We start from the raw sequence: 16,071 nt of genomic DNA, 5'->3' as shown, positions 1-16,071 counted from the left end.
TCAGGTGACTCTGACAACACAGATAAACCTCCAAGTGGCCTCAGTGGCTCTGTAAAAGAACGCAAATGACCAGCTGTCTGCAAGGAATATAAATCCTTCTATTCCCCACCATCCTGTCAGAGCTGAAGAAGCTTCTGGGATGAGAAGGGAAACATCTTCAAAGAAAAAAAAACAGAAAGTCCAGTTGCCTCTTGAAAAAAAAAAGCACCTTTGGGACAATGGATGGAAACGATCAAGAAGAGAACCAAGTTAGAACTAAGGAGAAATTTCCTAACGCTGAGAACAATTAACCGGTGGAATAGCTTTGCCTCCAGAAGTTGTGGATGTAGCCATTTGTCCAGTAAGATCTCCTGCTTAAGCAGGAGGTTGCAATAGAAGACTTCCAAGGTTTCTTCCATCTCTGTTATTCTATATGCTGTATCTCCTTTGAAAGTACCCCCTGTTGACCTGCATGACACAGTCAAACATCAGGGGAGGAACTATTTTATGACATTTTGCATTATGTGATAACAGCTTTATTATAACAGAAGAATGGAGGAACAGAGTTGGAAGGGACCTTGGAGGTCTTCTAGCACAACCCCATGCTCAGGCAGGGAACTGTTGGAAGAAATATCCCCCTGGTTCAGTTGCAAGTGGGGAGGAATAAACTGGAAACGTGGAGGCGGATTGGAAAGAGGGTTTATTGATGGACACGGGTTTGAGGTTGTGGGCAAGTGAACCACATGGAGTAGAGAGTGAGACTTATTTATACCCTCTCTTGGCCCTTGCCCTTGAGCTTCCTGTTCCTGAGGAAAGAGCATGTGTTCTATTGGTTGCTGTAGGGGCTCAATGGTAACTTTGTAGGCTGTCTGAGTCCCAGGTTTCGTTGAAGCTTGGGCTGATGCAATGAAGGGACTTCGTTGTGCAATGTCTATTGTGGCTGAAGGGCTTTGCCCTGAAGGATAATCCCATCGTTGTGGAGCTGAAGATCTTTTGTTTTGTAGATGGGCTGGCCCAGTCCTTCCCAATGGGTACCAAATAACTGCTGGTGCCAAGGAAATGAAGGTCTCTTTAAAATATGTTTCTCCTGTAGGGAAAATATAATATACTGCCTTTTGAATATTTCCTAAAAGATTTCATTCATCTAAGAGGGATGGGTGCTAATTTTCTACAAAACCTTATACCATTCAGACAAGTGGTTGTCCAATCTCTTCTTAAAACCTCCAACTTCTGGAGGCAAGTTGTGTCCACTGATTAATTGTTTCTTCTTAGTTTAATTCATTAATTGTTTCTCCTTAGCTTCCAGATGACCTGTATCAGATCAGATTAGCTGAAGTGACATTCCCCGTAAACCTGGAGAAAATTTTCTTGGGATTATGATAAACAAAATATATAAAGATGCCCATAATTTTGCAGTTTGCATCAACTAGCCAAATCCAGTTACTCGGAGAATTGCTAAGCCGGATTAAACCTGCTTAGTGCTTTAAGGAAAAGCTGCCAGAAAAAACTCAGAAGTTGAAAAATCATTACAGGAAAAGGGGATAGAAAACCAATTCCACATTATTGCCAGCTGGCTTCGGATTAGCAAAGGCAGTGGAGGAAGCCAGATTCGTTTAATGACTCCATGGTTCACTTAACAACTCCAGAGATTCGCTTAAACAACTGTGGGGGGGAAAGGCCATAAAAGGAGGAAAATTTCACTTAATGACTGCTTACCAATGTAAATTGTCAACGTACGTCGTGCCATAGGTTCGCCATCATGGAGCTAGGAGATAGTGAAAGCCAACCTATATATTTATTCATGTTTTATTTAATTCCTTAAATTGGTTTGCCACCCGTCTCGCCACGAGATGGGCCGCAAATTTCCTTATGAATGTACTCTGCGACAAGCTGCATTCGCTCGGTGTATCTGAGAGTTTGAAACCAAATTTTAATAGATAGTAAGATGAACGGGTGAAAAAGCATTCTGGGTTTAACATTTGCAGCCTGATTGCCTTTGAAATACGACCACTAAGGTAAGACACGGCTAGCGAGCCCGTTTTTCTCTCCTACTTGCCTGAACTGAGTGAGAATGGAAAGGGATATAGACATCTTTATGGGTGCTTTATGATGTATGGGGAATAAAATCCACAAAAGTGGGGAATATTAATGAAAATAATGGGAAGGAAATACGCTTCGCAAAGGCCCGCTCGCTGAATTCACTTGAACCAGGGGAAGGAAGCTTGGGTTGCGTTGGGTGGGAGGAAAGAAATAGAGATAGCACCGAAGCAAATGCAGGCAGTCCTCCACTTGCGACCATAAATGGAGTCCAACATTTCTGTGGTTAAGTGAGACACTGAAGTGAGTTTTGTCCCGTTTTACGACTTTTCTTGCCACAGTTGTTAAGTGAATCAATACAGGGACACGGTTGTTAAATGAATTTGGCTCCCCCCCTTCCTTGAGTTTGCTTGTCAGAAGGTATTCACATGCCCCCCCCCCCCGGACACTGCAACGGTCGTAAATACGAGTCGGTTGCCAAGCACCTGAATTTTGATCCTGTGATCAAAAGGTCATAACTGTGGAAAACGATCATACGTCCCTTTTTTCTTTGCCGTCGTAACTTTGAATGGTCACTAAATGAACTGTCGTAAGGCGAGGACTACCTCAACTTCAGCTGAAATCCCCAATGGATTGGATGGTTATGAAACATGTACAGGCAGTCCTCGACTTGCAAACGTCAAAATGCGGAGTTTTGTTCGGTAGATATATATTCTCATGGTGCCCAGAGAGAGAGAGAAATATCTACCTCTACCTAGGATCGAACTCACAGCCTCCTGATTGTGAGGCGAGAGCTCCACCCCAGGCCACTTCACCACTCATTTGCATAACTACAGATGTACTCCGAGAATTGTTAGGAGGAATTGATTTAATCCTCTCCCTTCCCAGCAAACCTTTCTTGCTTCCTTGCCTCTTTGACGTCTGGAATGCAGCCCCTCCCTTCTGGGAATCCAGACTCAGTTCCACCCCACTCAGGGGTTTTTTTTGATACACCACTTCTGCCTCCAGTTTTGGAGGCACAATTTAGTAATTTTCGCTGCTAAAATACCTGCATTTTATGTATTGAAATATTCTTAATATTCTCCTCCCCATTTTTGCTTTTTAATCAAACCCGTACAGGTAGTCCTGGACTTAACAGTGGTTTATTTAGTGACCGTTCAAAGTTACAACGGCGCTGAAAAAAAGGGACGAGTGACCGTTTTTCACATTTGTGACCGTTGCAGCATCTCCCTGATCACCTGATCAACATTCAGACGCTTGGCAACCGGTTCATATTTATGACGGTCGCAGTGTCCCAGGGTCACATGATCCCCTTTTATGACCTTTGGACAAGGAAAGTCAGTGACGCAGCCGGATTCATTAAGAACCGTGTTTCTAACTTAACAGCTGTCGTGATTCCCTTAACAACTCTGGCAAGAAAAGTTGTGGGATACAAAAGAAATACAGTCACAGAAAACAGGTGAAGCCTCTTTTATTCCTTCACTTTGCTTCCAAGTTCCAAATATTCTTGACAGAAGCTAAAAAAAAAAACCCTCCCACACAAACAGTTACAAGAAGAAGGGGAAAAAAGCAACACAAACCAGGTAAGATAAGGGCTGGAGGACGTCTAGAGATAACACACACTGGGAAGGACGCCAAACTCAGAGAGGAACTATAAACTAGAGATATTTACATGCTTTGTTTCCAGCGTTTGCCCGTACGCAAGTCCGTCCTCAGAATTCAGTTGTCACAGCTGCAGCCCATGAAGAGGATCAAGGCCCTCTCCTCCCCCATAGACCACGTCTCTCCTTTATCCTCTCCTCCCTGCGTGCCCTAGGATGGTCCTCCTCTGACTGCCCAGCCAGTCTCTGCCCTTCCCCAGCCGCCTCCACCACCTCCGGAGCCACACTTCCACTCCCTGACATCTGTTCCTCCTCCCCCTCAGAGTCAGTCTCCACCAGGGGCATAACAGGTTGTAAAATGGGGGAAAAAAACCTCACTTCATCCATGTTTTGCTTAGCAGCAGAAAGTTTGGGTTTCATGGGCAGTGGGTTGGACGAGATGACCCACAAGGTCCCTTCCAACTCTTGTTAATCTGTATCTGTATCTAACTAAGGGGAAATTGTGGTCGTAAGTCAAGGACCACCTGCATTCCATCATGATAAAACAGCACCTGGACCAAAACAACAACAACCCCAAAATGTAGAAACGAAGATGAAATGTTCCTCTCCGAACACAAGATGGCACAGGGCTGCTATAAATGCTACAAATCCTTCTGCCAGGATGGGATACCAAGATGCCAGCTAAAGCTTCCAATAAATTATTGCAGGCTGGAAGAGAGTCGAAATGGTTATTTTCTCAAGCAAAACCTGAGGATATGCATAAAAGCCTTAAGTGTGCATACAGAAAAAGAAAGGAAGTGTTTAACACACGTAGTAAAGAGCAAGAATAAGCAACAAGAATGATTATAATTGACTTCAGGAGGAAGAGAGATGTGCATTTATCATTGTGCATAAATGGTGAGGAGGTGGAGAGGGTTGGTAGTTTTAGATTTCTGGGCACTTCTATATCAGAGGACCTCTCAGTGGACTTTGAATGCTAACATGCTTGTGAAGAAGGCACAGAAGAGGCTGTACTTCCTGAGATTGCTCAGGAAGATAAATCTATTTCAGCATCTACTTCTGTCCTACAACCTCAGCACCATTGAGAGTGTCCTGACATACGGCATTCTTGCATGGTATGGGAGCAGTTCTGTGGCGGACAAAAAAGGCTCTACAGAGAATCATTAAAATTGCCCAGAATATCATTGGGCTCCAGCTCCCAGCCCTGGACAACATCTTTGCATCTCTCTGTTTGAGGAAGTTGCACAACATTCTCAGAGACTCTTCCCATCCTGCTTACAATCTTTGGGAACTGTTGCCTTCTGGCAGAAGATACGGAGCAATTAAAACTCGGACCAGACGTTTTCTGAACAGTTTTTAATCCCAGGGCTATAATGGCAGTTAACAATGAACTTAAGGACCACCATCAGTGAGCTGTTGGGCAGTATTAGTTGGTCTGTTGTGTGGAGGTTTGTGTGTTTTTAGGGAGTGAGGAATTTTGGCGGGTGGGGGTTGTTTGGGGATTGTCATGTGTGTGTGTGTGTGTGTGTGTTGGGTCTGGTCTCTGGGTGTTATGTGAATTCCGTTGTATGTATACTATGTGCATACGTACAATGACAATAGTAAAGAATTCAATTCAATTCAATTAGGGGGCTGGAGGCTAAAACATACACAGGATGGTTACAGGAATTGGGTATGTCTAATCCAGTGGTGGGATTATTATTTTTTTTACTACCGGTTCTGTGAGCGTGGCTTGGTGGGCATCGCATGGCAGGCATGGCTTGGTGGCCCTGGCAGGGGAAGGTTACTGCAAAATCCCCATTCCCTCTCCATACCACTAACCTGCTTTCCAGCTCTGTTCTCCTGTGCAGGGCAACCAAAGAAGACCCAGCCAATCAGCTGGGACTCTGGAGGTGGATAATAGATGGGGGCGGGGCCAGTCAGAAATGGGATTTGCTGGTTCTCCGAACTACTCAAGATTTCCGCTACCGGTTCTCCAGAACTGGTCAGAACCGGCTGAATGCCACCTCTGATGAAAAGAAGGACTAGGGGTGACATGACAGCACTGTTCCAATATTTGAGGGGCTCCAACCAAGACGAAGGGGGTCCAATTATTTTTCAAAGCACCAAAAGGCAAGATGAAACGATGGATGGAAACTTAACCAAAGAGAGAAACAACCTAGAACAGGGGTGTCAAACTCAATTTCATTGAGGGCCACATCAGGGTTGTGCTTGACCTCGAGGAGGGGGTGGTGTGGCCAGAGTGGGCATGTCTGGGGTGGGCACAGCCAGTTCGACATCACTCTTGTCGGGGGCATTGTGATGGTCAAGTGCTAAGAAAGGATTTCACTGAGACCCTCCCTCACTCTCATTATAATCTATCTTCCTTCCTTCCTTCCTTCCTTCCTTCCTTCCTTCCTTCCTTCCTTCCTTCCTTCCTTCCTTCCTTCCTTCCTTCCTTCCTTTTCTTCTTTTCCCTTCTCTCTTCACTCTCCTTTCTTCCTCCTTCCCCTCTTTCTTTATTTTTCCTTCCGGGCCCTCTTCCCACCTTTCCTTCTTTTTCTTTTGTCTTTCCTCTTTCCCTTTCTCCTTTCCTGTCCCTTCTTGGGCGCTCAAATGCAAAAGGGGAAACATGTCTCCTTTGGTTTGCTTTTAAGTTTGTTTTGATAGCCCTCTGCCAGCAGAAACAGACCTGGGGAGGGGCACGCATAGCTGCCCCAGGCCCCGTTTTCAGCCTTCCTGGAGCCCAGGGTGGCCCTGTTTTTACTGACAGAGGCACTGCAGGGCCGGTCCAGTCTAGAAGACCTCCAAGGCCCCTTCCAAATGCTGTTGTTTTGTTGTTCTTCTGTCTTTGGGTTGGTTTGTTTTCTTTGTAAAGTATCTCTGTTGGCCTCATTCGTTTTTCCTCTTGGTCATACCAATCACGCTCATTGTTTTCCGGGGAAAGGATCGTCCTGATTTTGAGGCTGGTGATGAATTTGATCCTTGATATTCCGCATTGCACAGTTGTATTTGTCTCTTAGTTGGCCTTTTCTTCTTTACAGATATTCCAACTTGATTTTGAACTTGTTCTCTCTGATGGTTGATGCCAACATTCCAGATATCGCTCTTGAACCGGACAAGACTGTCAAAAAAGTAAGGAACCAATTTCTTATAACACCCCCAATAAAATATATATCCAGATATGGGATACTATAAGGTCAGGGGTAGGATTCTACCAGCTTTCACCTATTCTCTAGAACCGGTTGTTAACATTCTAAGCGGTTCAGAGAACCGCTTGTTAGAAGAAATTACTGGCTTAATCCTGTAAGGAAGGAAGGAAGGAAACATTCTGGTGTTGCTTACAGAAACTGCCTCTCCATTAACCTTATTACATTCTTGGCAGAACTAGACTTCCTGTCTCTGGAACTTCTCTGGAGTTTTTTTTCCTCCTTTGCTGGTAATTTTCTTGTGTGGAGTGATCATTCAAAGTTACAATGGCACTGGAAAAAGGGACTTATGACCATTTTTCACACTTACGACTGTTGCAGCATCCCCACAGTCATGAGAGGCCAGGCGAGGAGATTCATGCCTCGATGTGAGTGATGTTGAGTTGGCCACACCCAGCCAATAACATGACCACCAAGCCATGCCCACCAACTAAGCCACGCCCACAGAACCGGTTTTTAAAAAATTTGAATCCCACCCCTGTGTAAGGTTGCCCATCATCTAGACTTTCAAGAACAGAGATTCAGTTGGACTCAAAGAGTGATATTGTCAGCCGGTCTTTATAATTTCCCATGCTGCACTGAACTCAAACAAGATTACGGGTGTAAAATTGGTGCCTTCAAATCTTACAGAAGTTTAAGATTCGCCTTTTGTATCTCAATTTCAAGTTTATTGATTTCTTTATTACATTTTTTATGTCGCCCGTCACCCCTACAAGGTGACTGGGGATAGATCACTTCTTCAGTTTTTTTTTTAACCTATTCATGGAAAAAAAGAAGAGAGATTCAAAAGTTTGTGCTGCGCGCATGCCAGGATGCCAGGTGGATGGATAGAAACAGTGTATGAAAGGACTGAGGAGGTCAATCACTCCCTACTTCATGGAACCATAGCATCCTATGGCTGGAAGGGACCTTGAAGAGACCTCTTTTAGTCCAACTCCCCACACAGGGCAGGAGACCTTAAACTATCAAATCTCTTCTTGAAAACTTCCAGTGATGGAGCATCTATAACTCCGGAAGGCAATGGTCAAAAGTCTTTTTCATTGTTAGGAAATTCCTCCTTATTTCCAGGTTGAATCCACCCCCCCGAGGAGCTTCCAGTCCACCCATTGCCTCTTCTCCTGCCCTCGGGTGCTTTAGAGAATATGTTGGATTAGGATTAGATTAGGATTAGATTAGGATTAGAAAATAGGGTTGGAAGGGACCTTGGGGATCATCTAGTCCAACCTCCTATACCATTTCAGGCATGCTCTAACACTGGAAGTTTTTAAAAACATGTTGGATAACCATTTGTCTGAAGTGGTTTAGAGTTTCCTGACTAAGCGGGGGGTTGGACTATTCTATTCTATTCTATTCTATTCTATTCTATTCTATTCTATTCTATTCTATTCTATTCTATTCTATTCTATTCTATTCCTCTATTTTCCCTTCTCTTCCCTTCTTTTCCATCCCATCCCATCTCCTGTTCTATTCTATTCTGTTCTGTTCCATTCCATTCTATTCATCAATTTTCTCTCTCTCTCTCTTCTCTTCTCTTCTCTTCTCTTCTCTTCTCTCCTCTCTCTCTCTTTCTCTCTTCTCCTCTCCTCTCCTCTCCTCTCCTCTCCTCTCCTCTCCTCTCCTTTCTTCTCTTCTCTTCTGTTCCATTCCGTTCCATTCCATTCCATTCATCAATTTTCTCTTCTCTTCTCTTCTCTTCTCTTCTCTTCTCTTCTCTTCTCTTCCCTTCCCTTCCTTCCCTTCCCTTCCCTTCCGTTCCGTTCCGTTCCATTCCATTCATTCCATTCATTCCATTCCATTCATTCTTATTCAATTCTCTTCTTTCCATTCTCTTCTCTTCTCTTCTCTTCTCTTCTCTTCTCTTCCATTCTTCTTTTCTCTTCTCTTCTCTTCTCTTCTCTTCTCTTCTCTTCTCTTCCATTCCATTCCATTCCATTCCATTCATCAATTTTCTCTTCTCTTCTCTTCTCTTCTCTTCTCTTCTCTTCTATTTTATTCTGTTCTATTCTATTCTATATGGCTGTTCAGTCTCTTCTTAAAACCCTCCAATGATGAAGCATTCACAACCTCTGGAGGCAAGCCATTCCACCAATTAATTGCTCTAACTAAAAGGGAAATCAGTCCTTAATTCCAGGTCGCTTCTCTCCTTGATTGGTTTCCATACATTTTTTTTCCCTTGTCTTGCCTGCTTTGGAAAATAGGTTGACCCCCTCTTCTTTGTGGCAGCCCCTCAAATATTGAAACACTGCTATCATGCCACCCCTAGTCTTTCTTTTCTCTAGACTAGTCATGTTCCCTAGACTAGCCACCCCCTCTTCTCTGGGACAGCGGTACCAGAAGATGGTTATCATGTCTCCCCAATCCTTCTCTTCATTAGATTAGACATACCTAGTTACCTCAATCGTTCATCATATGGTTTAGCCTGCAGGCCCCTGATCATATTTGGGGCTCTTCTCCGCATACTTTGTAGGGTCTTAAAGGGTAAAGGTAAAGGTTCCCCTCGCGCATCCATGCTAGCCATTTCCGGCTCTAGAGGGCGGTGCTCATCTCCATTACAAACCTGAAAAGCTAGTGCTGTCCGAAGACGTCTCCGTGGTCATGTGGCCGGCATGACTAAACGCCGAAGGCGCACGGAACGCTGTTACCTTCCCACCAAAGTGGTCCCTATTTTTGTACTTGCATTTTTACATGCTTTCGAAACTGCTAGGTTGGCAGAAGCTGGGACAAGTAACGGGAGCTCACTCCATTACGCAGCGCTAGGGATTCGAACCGCCGACCTTTCTGATCGACAAGCTCAGCGTCTTAGCCTCTTAGTAGGATAATCTGTTTTGGAATGTTGAACAAACCATAGTTATCAGTTTCGAAAGTTGGGTAGTTTTTCACAAGATGACACACGGAAGGAATCTTTCCAAGAATAATGTTCTTGTCATTATTATTATTATTATTATTATTATTATTATTATTATTATTATTATTATTATTATTATTATATTTCCCTTAGACACGTATGTTGAGTTGAAATAATGACATGTATGCGTACGTATATAATGGAGATATTAACTTTATTCGGGGGACATTCTGGTTTGTTTTTTCTCTTTGTTTTCAGTGGTTGATATTTCATGTAGTTGTCAAAGATATATAATTGGTGGAAACGTGGCCATTGAAGAGTGGAATTAGCAGTCGTTCTGGATTTTAGCATCTTTATTTCTATCTATCTTTCTCTTTCTCCCTCCCTCCCTTCTTTCTTTCTTCTTTCTTCTTCCCTCCCTCCCTCCTTCCTTCTTTCTTCCTTCCTCCCTCCCTCCCATCTGTCTTCCTTCCTCCCTCCCTCCCTCCCTCTTTCTTTCTTTCTTTCTTTCTTTCTTTCCTTCCTTCCTTCCTTTCCTTTCCTTTCCTTTCCTTTCCTTTCCTTTCCTTTCCTTTCCTTTCCTTTCCTTTCCTTTCCTTTCCTTTCCTTTCCTTTCCTTTCCTTCTCTTCCCCCAACTTGCTTTCATCTGTATCTTTCAATTTGTGATTTAACATTTAATCCCATCCTTTATTTGTCAGGAAGGCCCTGCTGTTTGACGTGATGGCATTTGTGTTCCTCTTGCACATTGTCTCGGAAGCCAGCTTGTCCACTTAAAAAAAAGATACAAAAATCAAATAAGCCTCATTGCTTATGTTTCGTCCCAATTAAGCCACAGCTTGCCGAGTTTATTATGAATATCTGGCATGTAGCTTACATGTTTTGTTTGTGTTGAACTCCTTACCTGTCTGTCGGGAAGTTCAAAAGCATGCAATCAGGGGGTTTCTTGTTCTTTTTTCTTTCTCTCTCTCTCTCTCTCTTTCTCTCTGCATTCATATTACCTTTCAATATGTCAAACCCTTAAAGCTTTTTTTTTTTCCTTTCAAGGTTTAGCAGGGCTTTGTAATCTTTCTGAAAACGGATTTCATTATACAATTGTCATCCTTGCACCTCTGAATTTTATTTATTATGCTGACTCTTTAAATTGCATTTTGCCAACATTTCTTTTTTTTTGCAATTGATTTTAATAACCGAGTCGCTAGAAGAGGCCCCGTTGCCTTTGTATGCTGTATCTTCTTCGCTTTAATGACAAGTTGAAAAGAGTATAAAAACCCACAGCTTTGGAAAATCGCTCCGTCTGATAACTTGTGATCCCCTCTGTAAGCTTCATAATCAATATCTCTAAGGACGGAAAGTTGGCCCTTTATAGTAATACATTATCTTGAGAGAATAAAGCAAACAGTGTAAAGAAAATGCTAACGTTATGATTGGAAGGTCTGTTTTCTTTTTTCCCCCAGTTATATCTACCCAACCCACCAGAATGTAGAAGTGGCATATGGTAAGGATGACCTCTCTTAAGAAGGTCCATCTGGCGGGACTAAGAAGAAGAGCCTTCTCTGTGGTGGCTCCCTCCTTGTGGGTTGAAAGGAGGGTTGCTTCAACAATTCCAAGAGGGTTAGACTGGGAGATAAATTATAATAATACCGACAGAAAAGAATATTTGAACGTTATGGTTGAATTGTGGAATCCTTTCTGGTCTCTGAGGTTGTTGTTTTTTTTCCTTGTATATATTTTCCTTGTGTATATAAGTAGGTAATAACTGGGTTTGTGGAGAGGAGGAGGAGGAGGAGGAAGAGGAGGAGGAGGATGATGATGATGATGATGATGATGATGAAGAAGAAGAAGAAGAAGATGTGGGGTCCTTGGTATTCTTTGAGCTTGGTTATTTTCTTGCAGATGTTTCATTACCAAACTAAGTAACATCATCATTTCTGGGAATGGTAGTTAGGTAATTAAATTCCTGCAAGAAAACAAGACTACTGAGTACCATAACAACAACAATAACAACAACTACAATAATAATTATAACTTGACATGGGCATGGCTTAAGATGGGAACCATCAAGAAATAAACGGAAGGTTTTTGTCAAGAACAAGCACTTGCAACAAGTTGAAACCGTTTCACATTTAATATGTGAGTGCAACAAAATCGCACAAACTGATTACAGAGCTAGACATGGCCGAGTTGCTAAATTAATCCACTGGTCATTATGTAAAAAAAATATGACTTACCTGTATCTGAAAAGTCATGAGAGAAACAAAGTGAAAAAAAAGTTGTCAGAAATGAGAAGGTGAAGATGCGGGACTTTCGAATACAGATAATAATAATAATAATAATAATAATAATAATAATAATAATAATAATAATAATAATAATAATAGAAAATGGTCCATCCTAATATTATTGCTCGAGAAAACCACATAGACATGTCTGTGAAAATACCAGACTTGTCTCCCAAAGAGACAATTTAATTTTTATTAAATTGTTCATTTCATCGATTTTGCTTAAATGGGATGGAAACATCACTAGAAATCACAAAGCTGTTTGCAGTAAGACTAACTGGACTCAAAGAAAAAGAATACTTGACTTGCAACAGCATCCCGCCATCTAAAACTCATTGAAATGAGATGATTCTGTAGGGAGAAAAAATCAAAAAGATGTGTTTGGTGCTTGGATTGATTTTCCCACTCACACCCCGCCCTCCTCAAAGCTTTAACAAGAAATCCATATATATTTTGAGAAACTCAAACAGGATAAAAATCCACTTTGCCTTGACCTGTAAAATTAAATTACCTGCTGGGGGCAGATGAAGTCCGCAGCTCGTTTTTTCCAGCCATAAGTTTGCTTTTACAGTAGTGGTAGGAAACATGCTGTGTTTCTAAGGTAAAGGTTTTCCTGTCCGGTTGTGTTGGACTCTAGGGGGTGCTGCTCTTCTCTGTTGGCTGCTGATCAGCTCTGTCAGACTCTAGGGGGCACTGCTTATCTCTGTTCGCTGCTGCTCATCTCTGTTGGACTATAGAGGGCACTGTTCATCTCTGTTGGCTACTGATTATCTCTGTCGGACTGTAGGTGGTGCTGCTCATCTCTGTTGGCTGCTGCTCATCTCTGTTGGCCACTGATTATTTCTGTTGGACTCTAGGGGGTGCTGCTCATCTCTGTTGGCCGCTGATCAGCTCTGTCAGACTCTAGGGGGCACTGCTCATCTCTGTTGGCCACTGATTATCTCTGTCGGACTGTAGGTGGCGCTGCTCATCTCTGTTGGCTGCTGCTTATCTCTGTCGGACTGTAGGTGGCACTGCTCATCTCTGTTGGCCGCTGCTCATCTCTGTTGGCCACTGCTCATCTCTGTCGGACTGTAGGGGGTGCTGCTCATCTCTGTTGGCCGCTGATCATCTCTGTCAGACAGTAGGGGGCGCTTCTCATCTCTGTTGGCCACTGATTATCTCTGTTGGATTCTAGGGAGATAAAAGGCAGGAGGAGGAGATCAATAGACGTGGCAGACAACTATTCATCTTCCGGCTGGCCGGACTTTTAGCCTGCAAGATCATTTTTTGCCGGGGCTGCCAGCTCTCCTAATAAAGGAATCCTTTGAGTTCACGTCAGAGCTGTTGTCGTGTTTGGGGAGCTGGGTCAGAACACTTACATGTAATCAAAATTTGGACCTTTGGTAAATGACTCATGTTGATGATGGTTGTAGTGTCCTGGAGTCACGTGATCCCCTTTTGCAACCTTGGGACAAGTAAAATCATTGGGGTAACCTGATTCATTGAACAAACATGTTACTAACATGATTTACTTAACAGCTGTGTCAGGAAAGCTTGTAAAATGGGAGGGGGGAAGGAAGGGAGGAAGGGAGGGAAGAATGAAACAGAGGGAAGAATGAAACAGAGGGAAAGGGAGAAGGAGGGAGGGAGGGAAGAAGGAAGGAAGGAAGGAAGGAAGGAAGGAAGGAAGGAAGGAAGGAAGGAAGGAAGGAAGGAAGGAAGGAAGGAAGGAAAGGGTTCTTTTATAATTATTTGGATGTGAGGAGCACATATCAAACTGTTGGAAGAAATATCCTTCTGGGTTCAGTTCCAAGTGTGGGAAAAGACATTGGAAACATGGAAAGATGGTTTAATGGTGGACAGGACCACATGGCTTGGAGCTCCAAAGTGAAAAGTACGATCACACGCTTCAAGATGTTGGGTGAAGGAAAAGAGAAGGAAGGGCCAAGATGCTGGGAGTCCCTGGGTTTTATGCCCTCTGTTGGGATTTGAATTTGAGCTTGTATTCTGATTGGTTGTCAGACTCCCATGGGGCCACGCAGGGGCAACTCTGTAGGCTGTCCTGAGTCCCAGGCTTGGTTGAGCCTTGCCGGAGGATGATGTAATTGCCCAGGCTTTGGGCAATTCCTATTGTAGCTCTACCTGATCTTTGTTATGTAAAATAGACTGGCCCAGGCCAGAGTAATGGTCCATTAGCAAAAGGTGGGAGACTAAGTTTCTGGCTCTGAGTTTCTATTTTTCTTTTTAGGGGAAATATTCTGTCTTTTTAGTATATCCTAAAATATTTCATTTTCCTAGGAGAGAGAATGGGTTTTAACTTCCACCAAAACCTAATCACAAGAGCACATCAAACTTAATATCAATGCCACTTTCTCTGAAGACAGTTCACTCTATGCACTTCAATTGCTTTTAATGAAGACTACAGTTGCTATAGTGATCCAAGACATAGAAATATTTTGGTCGACAATTTCCTCCGTAATGCTTAAATATCAGTGGGTGCAAATTGGTCCATTTAAATGACAAAAGGGATTGGTAGAAGGAAATGAATGCTTTTATATTTCAGACATTTGATATCAAACCTCAGCTTTAAACACCCACAGAAGGAAGAGCAGTGCATAAATTTGCACTCAGTTTCTGTGTTTGTTCGAAATAACTACAAAAATGAAGGCTTTTTTAAATCCCTGGAGGTGCCAAGGTCACAAGGGAAGAATCAGAAAACAACTACATCTAAATTTACTTGATTTCTCAGTTAGGGCATAATTTAAATGTTTTCCTTGCCAAAAAAAAATGTATATAATAGAGGGCACATTCTCAGCTCATCTAGTGCTAAAAAAACCCCACATTTTTCTTCCATGTTCAATCCAGTTGCCGGCTCCTTTTCCAACAGTTTTGAACATCTGTGTACATATCTGAAGTATAACTCAGTTGCTTAAATTGGCATAGTTAATTCACTGAATTTTATCCGACCATATACATTTTCATATGGCCAGAAGAAAAGGCCCTCGTTCAAAATTCCAAATAGAAATAGAATAGGAATTGGAAGTCCAACCACCTGCTTGGACAAGAAACCTGTACCGTTTCAGACAAATGGTTGTCCAATCTCTTCTTAAAAGCCTCCAGTGTTGGAGCATTCACAACTTCTGGAGGCAAGTTGTTCCACTGATTAATTGTTCTGACTCTCAAGAAATGTATCCTTTGTTCTAGATTGTTTCTCTCTTTGATTAGTTTCCACCCATTAGCTTCTTGTCTTATCCTCAGGTGCTTTGGAGAATAGCTTGACTCCCTCTTCTCTGGGGCAGCCCCTGAGATATTGGAAGACCGCTATCATGTCTCCCCTAGTCCTTCTTTTCATCAAACTAGACATACCCAATTCCACCAACTACTCTTTGTATGTTTTAGCCTCCAGACCCCTAATCAGGGGTTGGATTCTACCGGGTCGGACCGGTTCTATAGAACTGGTTGTTACGATTCTGCGCAGTTCAGAGAACCAGCAAATCGTGCCACTGGCTGGCCCCTCCTCACCCACTCACTCCTTACCTCGCATGCGTGCCATCCAACTTGCCTGCATTGTGCTTTCGCCTAATTTTTGGTAAGTTGCTATTTTTTCCTTCCCCACCCCCTGACCATCAGCTGTTCCAACTATCAGCTGTGCTGGGAGATTTAGATTAGCTAGAAAGCAAGATATAGTCAGATTTCTGGCTTTCTAGCTAATCTAAAAGCAGAGCTGAACCTTTGTGAGAACTGAAGCTTCTATTTTTCAGTGCAGACTCAGGTAGCAGATTGCAGAATGGTAAATCTCTGAGTGAATTGGGATTCCGAGTGCAACTCAATCTGCCTGCCTGCTTTGCCTGATTTTGGGTAAAAGTTGCTCTTTTTTTATTAAAAATGCAATATTTACATTCATGGTGTGTTGTGAGTTGATTTTATGAGTTTGCTTGCAAGCAAATTTTATGTGACAGACTCAGGCAGCAGATTGCAGAATGGTAGATTTCTAAGTGAATCTGTGATCCTGGGAGCAACTCAATCTGCCTGCCTGCTTTGCCTGATTTTGAGTAAAAATTGCTCTTTTTTAAATAAAAAAATCAATATTTACATAAATATTTACAATATTTACATACAAGCCATGCCCAGCCAGTTATGTGACCACCAAGCCACACCC

The 16,071-nt window shown here is 42.7% G+C and overlaps 1 protein-coding gene across 2 annotated transcripts in view; it reads left to right on the top strand.

Annotated features, from left to right (window-relative positions):
• Nucleotides 1–16,071, top strand: part of PIK3C3 (phosphatidylinositol 3-kinase catalytic subunit type 3) — a 105,365-nt gene that overhangs the window by 70,139 nt on the left and 19,155 nt on the right. For both annotated transcript variants that reach the window (XM_026713897.2, XM_087927554.1), the window contains one exon: nt 6,641–6,731. In XM_026713897.2, coding sequence (XP_026569682.1) covers nt 6,641–6,731 — 91 coding nt within the window. The remainder of the gene's footprint in view (nt 1–6,640; nt 6,732–16,071) is intronic.

The sequence above is a fragment of the Pseudonaja textilis genome, chromosome 2, assembly GCF_049901715.1.
Source record: "Pseudonaja textilis isolate UNSWEBS1 chromosome 2, rPseTex1.2, whole genome shotgun sequence".
NCBI classification, from domain to species: Eukaryota; Metazoa; Chordata; class Lepidosauria; order Squamata; family Elapidae; genus Pseudonaja; species Pseudonaja textilis.
Note: the sequence above shows the minus strand (reverse complement) of the source record. Positions and strands in the feature narration are given on the sequence as shown.